The 10,659-nt window shown below is 42.4% G+C and overlaps 1 protein-coding gene across 1 annotated transcript; it reads right to left on the bottom strand.

Annotated features, from left to right (window-relative positions):
* Positions 1 to 8,034: 8,034 nt before the first annotated feature.
* Positions 8,035 to 9,383, bottom strand: LOC114694786 (snurportin-1-like). Its single transcript, XM_037196933.1, is given in 2 exon segments — positions 8,035 to 8,571; positions 8,574 to 9,383. Coding segments are annotated over 2 exon segments (1,071 nt in total). The 5' UTR covers positions 9,364 to 9,383; the 3' UTR covers positions 8,035 to 8,290.
* Positions 9,384 to 10,659: the final 1,276 nt, after the last annotated feature.

Genomic DNA, 10,659 nt, shown 5'->3' with positions numbered 1-10,659 from the left:
CAAAATAATCATTCAGAGGCTTAATATTAATTATCAACTGTATGGCCTATGGCAGGCTCTTACTAGCTAGCTGTTATACCTTAAATTAACTTATTTCTGTTAATCTATGTATTGCTATGTGGCCATGGCATTACCAGTCTTCTGGGATGTTGCTTCTTGAGCTCTAGGCTGGTGTCTCTCCCTCCTCTCCTTTCTTCTTTCCCTATAGCTGCTTGTATTTCCCACTTGCCTCTAAGTGGCCTTGCCATAGACCAATGCAGCTTTATTTATCAACCAATCAAAGCAACATATATTCATAGCATACAGAAAGACTTCCCACAGCAAGACAGGAAGTGGGCAGAGCTGCAGATCTCAAGGTTTACCCACAAGTTTTCTTACTGGTCCTCACCTCTCAAAGGTTCCCTGAAACCCCAAGACAATGCCACCAGGTGAGGACCAAGTGTTCAATCACAATCAGCTTGTGGAGACATTATACATCTTAAACCATAACAATAAGGCATATAAAGGGTTATATCCATTAATTACAGACTTCCTGTCCCATATTATTGCCCTGTCTTTCTACGTGCATGAATGTCCCATGCATATGCAAGTATTATATATATATGGTATCTTAATTGCATTAATATTTATATTTCTTTTTGCCACAAATTACACAGAACATATTTTTTTATAGAATTTGCTTTTGCTGTTTTTTATCTTTTTTTTAAATTTTAAAAATTACTGTGTTTTGGTGTATAATATGTGTGAGTGTGGGCACAGATAGGCTATGACAAGTGTGGACACCAGAGACCAGTTTTTGAAAGTGAATTTCTCCTTCCACTGAAGCTTTCTGGGTTCAAACTCAAGTGGTCAGGCTTACACAGTGTGTGATTTTCCTCACTGAGCCATCTTGCTGGCCTTGGCTTTTATTTTGTGATTTATTTTAGCTAATTAATTAATTAATTAAATTTAGTTTTGAGGCAGGGTCTTACTTTGTAGCCCAAGTTGGCTTCAGACTCACAAAACTCTACCTGCCTTTGCTCTCCAAGGGTTGGAATTAAAGGCAAGCACCACCATGCCCATCAACATTTTTCCTTTTTTTCCCCCTTTGTTCTGTTCTGGTTTTTTGTTTTGTTTTGTTTTTCAAGATAGGGTTTCTCTGTATAGCCTTGGCCGTCCTAGAACTTGCTTTGTAGATCAGGCTAGCCCGGAACTCATAGAAATCCACCTGCCTCTCTTTCCTGAATGCTGGGATTAAAGGCACATGCCACCATGCCCAACCTCATTTTTCATTTTATTGCAGTTTGTCTTAGAAAATATTCCATATTCCATACAACCACAGGAGGGACTCTGTTTATTTGTGCTACCAATGTGTTTTCCTTTTATAAATTGGATGGATCTCTAGTAATAGAAGTGGTAGATTAACCCATAGGTGTGTTTTTTTAAATTATATTTAAAAAACTGTTGCATTCTGAAAAACAAGTACATTCTCAAGTTACAGATATAAAAGTTGCATGAGTATTTAGAAGAAAAGTAACCCTCTTGAGTATAATCGTCTGAAAGCCACTCAATTCCCATTCCTGCCTGGGACTTCGGGCATCAGCTGGTCTAATCCACACCTAGAAACATGATGCTCAGGTCAGCTCTCTCCTTTTTCTCATCCACACTCTCTATCATGGCCATGGCTGCATGTCAACACATGGGGAAATGCTTCTCTGTTCCAGCGGGGCAGCGTTTGTCGAGGCTCACACATACTTGAGGGACCCCTCTTTGGCAGATTTTTGGATCACCGGAGTCTTCAGCAAGGTCAAACAGTGTAAACCACATGTACACATCATTTGGCAAAACTACAAACAGGCCCAAAAGAGGACATATGTCTAGAAATAAAACTATTTACACAAAAGGTAGATAGATTTCAAATAAATGTATCCATTTACATCCCTAACAGGATGTATGAGTGACTGTTTCCTAACATGTCCCCTTACCAGACACATATAATATACTAAGAAATTTTCTTATCTTTATTAGTCTGGCGTGTTAAATGGTATTTTAATCTAAGCATATCTACTGATGGGTAATCATCATATTTAATATGTTTAAAATCAATGTTTATAATTCTTTATGATCTGACTAGATTCTTTATCTTTATTTGTTTGCTGTTCTCATTCTCATTGATTTGTGGGAGGTTTTATGTGAATTATAAATTACAATTTGCCATTTGTCTTCTGCCTCTGTTATTTGTTTCATCATGCAGAAAAAAGAGGTTTGTTTTTTTTAAATAGTTTAGCACTTTTTGAAATTAAAGGTTTTATATCAGACTTATAATTTCTTTATTCAATTGCAGATTATTATATATTAGGTCTTCATGGTGTTGTATTAAATCTTCATAAATTAAAAATCATTTGTGTATTTATTTGTGTGGGGGCATTCTATGCCACAGCACAAGTGTGGGAGCCAGAGGACAACTTTAGGAAGTCATTTTCTTCTTCCACCATGTGGGTCTCAAGGATCAGACTCGGGTCACCAGGCTTGACAGCATCTCACTGACCCTTTATAGGTATTGCATTTGAAATGTCATAATTATCGACAAATTGTCCTGGAAGGAGATTCTGCAAAGCCCGACTTCCAAGCACAGGATATGTTTATTATTCAAAGTGTCTGCTGTTCACTGCCTCAGTGCTCTAGTGCTGTGAAGAGACACCATGACCAAGGCAACTTATTAAAGAAAGCATCTGATTGGGGGCTTGCTTACAGTTTCAGAGGGTGAGTCCAATACCACCATGGCAGGAAGCCTGGTAACAGGCAGGCAGGCCTGGCACTAGAGAAGTAGCTAAGAACTTACATCTGATCCCTAAGCATATAGCAGAGAGAGCAAGATTGGACCCAGTGCAGGCTTTTGGAACCTCAAAGCCCACTCCCAGTGACATACCTTCTTCAACAAGGCCATTGTGAGAGGCCTGCTCCCACCGTTTAAAGGGTTCCTTTGAGAGGAGAGAGGAATAAGAAACTTTTAGATAGAAAGATAGCAAAGAGGAGAAAGACAGAAACACAGGATAGCTTCGGGAGGACCTGGATCAAAACCCAATGGTCCCTTCTGCCTCTTCAAAAGGGCTTTTTATAACAATGCCAAGGGGCAGGGCAAAAGACCTCCCCCTTGCTAGATCAAAGCACACTGCACAGCCAAATGTAGACCCTTCCACACACATGGTAACCACGCCTGTGGTCAAATCATTCCCCTATGCAGCCCTGCTGTGTAAAGCAAGCTCAGATTGTCAGACCCTGAGTAAGTTCTCCCTAGGAAACTTCTGTGGGTCTCTACATGCCATACCTCCTGATCCTTCAAATATATGAGCCTATAGGATCCATTCTCATTCAAACCTCCACACTTGTCCCCATACGTTATCCATTCCCTCCAAGTCCCAGCATCCATCAACACAGAGCTGAATTCCATTGGGTGTATGTTCAGTCTTGGAACCAAGTGCAAGGCTGCATGCAGAACAACCAGCAGGCTTTTCCCTTTTACATGGAATCATCCACAGCCAGCAAGGCATGGCCATGTCACCTCTCTGCTCACCACTGCCTCACAGAAAGATGTCCTAAGAGATGGGTCACGGAGTCTCTGAGAACACATCTTTTGAAGCAAAATTGGAAATCATGTTATTCATGGGTTTGGAAACATGAATATCTTCAAAGCACAACAGCAAAACATTTTTTAACCCAATTTCACAAACCTCCTTTACTGTGGTGATTTTCTAGGGCATACTTCAGAAAGTCAAAGATGCTGTGAATTAGGAAGCCCGAGGAAAAGCGTTAATTCCTGAAGTTCAGATTGCTGGAGGAAGTGGAGGAGTCAAAGGGGAAGGCTTTTCCACAGAGAAAATGCTTTCAACAACTGTGTGAAGTGTCTGTTCTGGAAACGAGGCCTTGAGTGGCTACTATATGGATTCCTATTAAATATGAACCTGTCGGCACAGACCTCTCAAAAAACTAATGTCTCCACTGTAGCCTGCTGTCCACATGCTCATCTGGAAAGTCAAGTCATTCAAGTAGAAAGGAATAAATTGATTGAAGAGGAAGCAGTATTTAAATCTTTCTGAAACTGGCGAGTGGAGTGCAGGAATCACAAGTCTCTGACTTCCTGGTGTTCTTAGGATGTAGTCGATCCTTGAATCACTGTGTGATAGTACTTGACTATGCAGATGACGTGAGGTCAAGAATGAACATGTGATCCAGATCGTGGCTAATGAGATCCCATCCTGGAACTGTTGCTTGAATTGTGAGGCAAGAGCATCCTCTCCTAGCTGGATTAGCAAACCTGAGAAGATACAGTTAGAGACAGATTGAGAAGAAACCAGCTGTAAGGGGGAACGTGATCTGTGTGATACACTGAAATTAAGTGGGTGCTAAAGATTTGTTGTGATTCCCTAGAACTAGCTATGGCAGAAAGCAGGTGAACACATTAATCCCTGAACCACTGTAAAAACTGAAATATAATTTTATACTGACCCCCTGAATGCTAACAGGAGTTGGTTTATGACCACTTCCAACTGATAAGAGCACAGATTTGCATCACAGAACTACATAAGGCAAAAAAAGGAAGAAGGATTCTCTGGAAGATTTCTTTCCATGTTCCAAATCAATCAAACTGACCACAAAACCAGAGAATCAGTGATGTTTTCTACCACCCAATTTAGCAACAGTGAGTAGACTGTCATTGATTTTTGCTTATAATCTCCCACTTGAATCTCTTTCCAGCTTTCCTTTCCTGGAAATTCCAATGGAGGTGTCCCTACATTCACTCTACTATGATGCAGAAAATGTACATAAACAAGGCATTTTCTGAGACTTAACTTGAAATTCAAAGTCAAGACTGCAGTACAAGTATAAAATATCCGTTGCAGTGGGATTCCATGTCACACGTCCTTGATCTTGCAGGGCAGACAAGAGTGAAGGCTTCATGCTCAGTGGATCATATAAGAAGACAACTTAAGAAGGAATTCAGGGACAGTGAGAGTCCCTTTGAAGAGATTCCTGGAAAAGTTTCTGGACCCAACTTCTCTGAGAAGTTATAAGGGAATCCTTATCTGTTAAAAATCAGCTCTGTTTAAAAATATCAACAACAACAAATGTTTAAGATCAATGGTTCTCAAATATGCTTGTTTATCAGAATCATTCGGAGAGATGAAATGTGCACAATTTCCAGATTTTTCCATCTAACCTTCCTTCTAGCTGCAGAGTTAAAAGCCATGCTGTTTGTATAGGGGTCTGTGTGTCTACATGTGTCTGTGTAGCTGTGTAGCTGTGTGTGTGTGTGTGTGTGTGTGTGTGTGTGTATGCATATTTTAAAGTACTATATACTAAATACATGAATGTTCTTTATTTGTATCATTATCTTATTAAATTTTCACAATAACCCAATGGTGTAGGTACTTCTAGGCTATGGAACAGATACAATTTTATACCTAATTTATAGATTGGAAATACAATGTTTAAGGTGTGGTGGCCCATGCCTTGAATCCCAGCACTCAGGAGGCAGAGGCAAGCAGATCACAAAATTACTTTTTGTTGCTACTTCATATCCGTACTTTTGCTACTGTTATGAATTGTAATGTAAATATTTTTTGGAGAGGGAGGTTTGCCAAAAGGGTCATGACCCAGAGGTTGAGAACCGCTGCTGTAACTCACTGAGCCAGCTTGTGCCGCTCCTGTAGTCCTTGGTGTGGCGCCATCCGCTGGGGCACTATTGACAATGACCACACCCCTGAAGAAACAGAGGCTCCCCACCCCATCTGCCATCAATAGCTCCTCAGTTCTGGGAGCTCATCCTCCCCCCGACACACCCACCAAGCCAGAATGTTGACTGGCTTGATCATGTGCGCACAACCACAGCTGTTGTGAGTCCACGAACACAATGGGCCTGTCGTGTCCAGAAGACACGGTGTCTCTCCCGTCCTCTTACACTTTTTCTGACGTTATCTGTGACAGCCTTGAGACTTGGGAAAGAAGTCCGACACAGATGTCCCACTTATTGTCTGCACTTCGACCACATGTGAGTTTCTGTGTTAACCTCCATCCGCTGCACAGAAAAACATCTCTGTTGTGGTCTGAGTGCTTCACTAAGAGCACAGGAATATGACTTCAGAGGGCAGGTTGATACAATGTCCATTTAGCGAACTAATAATAGTAAGTTCAATTGGGAGCCTATGAGCTCCCCAACCATAGGTTCTTGGTCAGATTTATCATATCAAGCATGTGTTATCTCTTGTGGAGTGAACCGATCAGAAATCCAGGTAGAAAGTAGTTGATTATCCCCATAAAATTCATGCCACTAATGTACCCAAAATAGCATCTTATTATCCTGGTCATTAGCTTCCTGGTCAGAACGAGCTTCATTTCTCCATGTCCTGTGACTGAGGTGTGTGGAGTCTTCAGCATTAGGGTCTTACTATCATAAGCTCTTGCACCCAGAGCCACCTGAGTCTTGAAAAAACGCCAAAGATACACTCTGAAGAAAAAAACAGCATAGGAAACTAGATATCTACGTGTATAAAAATGAAATGATTCCTCTCTCTCATCCTGCATTCCAATAATTGTAAGTGGATCGAAGATTTTAATGTTGGAGCTGAAACTATGAAACTTTCAGAAAAAAAGGGATTATACTTTAGGTGACAGGCTCAGCTAAAAACTAAATAGGACCCTGCTCACCCAGGAAACTGAATCAACAATCATTGTAGTTGGTTTTTTTACTCTTTGCTCTTTAGGGGCCCACCATGCAGCTCCCAAATAAATACATTACATGGAGACTTATTCTTATTTATGAATGCCCAGCCTTAGCTTGGCTTGTTTCTAGCCAGCTTTTCTTAAGTTATCCCATCTACCTTTTGCCTCTGGGCTTTTATCCTTCTCTATTCTATATTTCTTTCTTTCCTTCCTACTCTGTGGCTGGCTGGGTGGCTAGGTGGTTGGCTTCTGGCATCCTCTCTCCTTCTCCTTTTCTCACTGCTCCCTCTTCTTTTTCTCCTCCTCTGATTTATTCTCTCTCTCTGCAGCCCCACCTATCCTCTCTCTCCTGCCTAGCTAACGGCTGTTGGTGGACAGAAGTGGAAAACATACTGAGTGACATAACCCAAACCCATAAAGACAAACACCGCATGTTCTCACTCCTACATAGATCTTAGCATTGATTCAGATCTGTGTGTTCAACCTGGACTACCTATGAATTCAAGGAAACTGGAAAGGGACCAGTGGTGGGTGAAGAAAGATCTTTATTGAACAGAGATAGTAGAAGTCATGTGATGTGGGGGCAAAGGAGAGAATAAAGGGAGGGAGGTCTAGAGGGGAAAGGGTTGGGAGGGTAGAGCAGAGGAGGGATTAGGAAGGAGAAAAAACTAACACTAAAGGTGGCTGAAAATCCATATGAAAACTTACTATTTCGTAGCTCTGTGTGTGTGTGTGTGTGTATGTGTGTACAAGTGTGTGTGTGTGTGTGTGTGTGTGTACAAGTGTGTGTGTTCATACAGAAGGATTTGTAGCATGAATCTTAAAAGTTCTTATTAATAAAATCAAACCTGAGGCAAGTTATTGGGGTCAATGCTGGTAGATCAGAGAGACAGAACAAGCCACAGCTATCTCACCTCGCCAGATCCTCAGCTGGTCTTGTCTCCTCAGACTGGAGGCCTCTGAGTCCTCATCCAGAATGGGTCTCAGCTGAATTACTGCTCAAAAGCCTGAATGCTTAACCAGCCAAATGCTTAACCAGCCAAAAGCTTCTAGTTTCTGGTCCTCACACCTTATATATCTTTCTACTTTCTACCACCACTCCCTGGGATTAAAGGCTGGCTTTCTGGGATTAAAGGCGTGTGTCACCATGCTTGGCTATTTCCAATGTGGCCTTGAACTCACAGAGATCCAGAGGGATTTCTATCTCTGGAATGCTAGGATTAAAGGTATGAGTGTCACCATTTTCTAGCCTTTGTATCTAGTGGCTGTCTGTTCTCTGACCCCAGATAAATTTATTAGAGTACACAATATTTTGGGGAACACAATACCACCACATTTTTTTTTTCTTAAGAATCGCATATATTTACATTGTGGACCTGGGATATATGCACACAGCAAAGAGATATTCAAATCTACCTGGATTCCAACTCCACCCAATAGGGACCCACCCCCCCAAAAGTCTGAGCCAACATTCCAGACAGGGGTGTCGAGCTGTTTCCAGTGGGGTGGGTTTGGAAAGTGTACTCTGAAATAAGGTCACCTCTTGCTATCACCACTGTCCTCTTCCCCAGTCTTTTGTGGGCTGTCCTCTTTAGTTGTCCATGAGGTTCTCAGGGCTGCGGGGAGGACTCTTCAACTTCAGAGTAGATAGGTGCTCCAGCTCATAGTGCCCATTCTCAAATGCCTTGTGTGTGAGTTTATCCTTCATGTCCTCCTGGCTCTTCTTGTGCTCAATAATCTGTTGGAGCTGGTGCCCGGCATATTCTGGCTTGGTGGTCAGAGGGCCAGCTGGCACAACTACACCGAGAATATCTGACACCATGTAGGGGCGCAGCCAGCCCACCAAGGGAGTACTCCCAGGGCTATAGTGGTCTGTCTGTGGTAGAAGAGAAGTCCGTCTACCTCAAAAGGAAAATCCATAGACAGCACCTTACACAAGCTCTCAGGAGTACACGGGAAATTCTTTAGCCCCACAAATTTAAAAGGATTAATCTTGGTTTTTTCTCCAAGTCCTACTTCTTCTGGTAACTTTGAGTGCATCCAGTAGAATCGGAAATCAGTCTGACAGTCATAAAAAGGGTGTCCCCTCCAGCACATCACATCCAAAACATAGTAGGTCTGGTTCACCTCACTATAAATGCAGTCCAGAATGGTGTAGTCTTTGGCTGTTGTTGAGTTTCTCCTGTTGCCTCCTGGCAGAAGGGAAGAAAACCTATTGACACAGTAGCCACTCTTGGTGTAGGCACTGGTTGAGCCCCTGGAGGCCACGATAAGGGCTCTTTTCCCAACAGGACACACAATCACAATCCATTCTTGCCCCAAATCTGAAGGGACGTCAATTAACCACTCAGAAAGCATCAATTGATTAGCATAGCGTTTTGGTAACTTCTTGCCAGGGTCAATGTCCATTTCTTCTTCATCTTTCTTATCTTCTTCCCCACCCTCCATCCCTGTCCAGTCATCTTCAGCCAGTCTTCTGGCATGGTTCACATAATCCAACCGCTTGGATTTCTGTAGCTCCAGCAATTGGCGGCACCGTTCACTTTGCTCCAAGGAACTGTACTTGGACTTGTATTGGGATAGGCGAGGGTGTGGGGCAGCTGTGCTATTCAGTTCTTGAGACACAGAAAAGCTACCAGCTAGGGCTTGACTCAGTTCTTCCATCTTCCCGTACCAAGGTGCCAGTCGCGATGTAACTAACCGTCTTATTAAATAAGAAACACAGAAACAATGTAAAAGAGAAAGCTGAGAGGTCAGAGCTCAGAGCTAAAATCTCACCCTTCCGCCTGCGGTGTCCCAGCTTCCCGAAAGAGAGCTACTTCCTGTCTGTACGTCTTTTTTATAGTATTATTGTTCTGCCTTCTCATTGGTTGTAAACCCAAACATGTGACTGCCTCGTCACTGTCTGAATGTACAGCCCCCTAGGTCTTAAAGGCATATGTCTCCAATGCTGACTGTATCCCTGAACACACAGAGATCTATGGGATTAAAGGCGTGTGCCACCACCGCCACACTCTGTCTATGGCTCTAATAGCTCTGACCCCCGGGCAACTTTATTTATTAACATACAATCAAAATCACATTTCAGTACAATTAGATTACCACCACAAGGATTTGACTGGGGAAACTCTACAGAGGGCATGGAGTTCACACAGAAGCCCTAGGTCGCCAAACAAAACTTTGGCGGTGCCAAAGTATCGGACAGGTCTCTCTCTTCATATTGTTGGGCACAGGTATCTTCGAGCCCTCCCCCTGCCCAGATAATACAGGCTATTTCCATTGCCTTTTCTTTACTTTCAAACCAATTACCAAATCCCAAATGTCTGCCAGTGTTGCGGTGCCCGTGGACAATGTACAAAATCAGTAATCGAACTTCTTATGTCTTGAAACCAGAGAGGGGGGGGATATTTTCAAAGGAAAACAGTTTCTCCCAAATAAAAATGTGTAGTATAGACAGTACAAGACATCATTTCTATTTGACACTCAGAATCTAATTTAGGAAAGAAGAAAAGAAAGAAAAAAAAAGAAGGCAGGCGGGGCGGGAGGGAGAGGGAGGGAAGAATTCAGGGATACAGGAAGAAAGGGAAGGAGCTGTTGTCCACGTATTGAAAAGTTTACCTACAAGAGACTTCAACTTCTGTTATTAGCACGATCACCAAGGCACCTGTTCCTTTAATAGCTGACTCAAGTCATAACAGATGCATCACAATCATAATTGCCTTCCTCATTAGAAACAGAAAAGAGGTATTCCAAAGAGGCCACATAATGTTTCTTGGGGGTACAAATTAAAAGGTGCTTAAAGTTCTCCATTTCCACTCAACAATTTAGCTACAATTATTGTCCTACGTGCTGATGGACGGGTCCAGAAAAGGCCATCCTACAGGCCTCATGTCATCAGCTGACCCAGGAATGATCAGCAAAAGGGGATTTCTAGTCCGTCAATTATACAAGGCTTTGTGT

Source organism: Peromyscus leucopus, chromosome 19, assembly GCF_004664715.2.
Source record: "Peromyscus leucopus breed LL Stock chromosome 19, UCI_PerLeu_2.1, whole genome shotgun sequence".
In the NCBI taxonomy this organism is placed as follows: Eukaryota; Metazoa; Chordata; class Mammalia; order Rodentia; family Cricetidae; genus Peromyscus; species Peromyscus leucopus.
The sequence above is the reverse complement of the archived record's forward strand: the minus strand, read 5'-3'. Positions and strand labels throughout refer to the sequence as shown.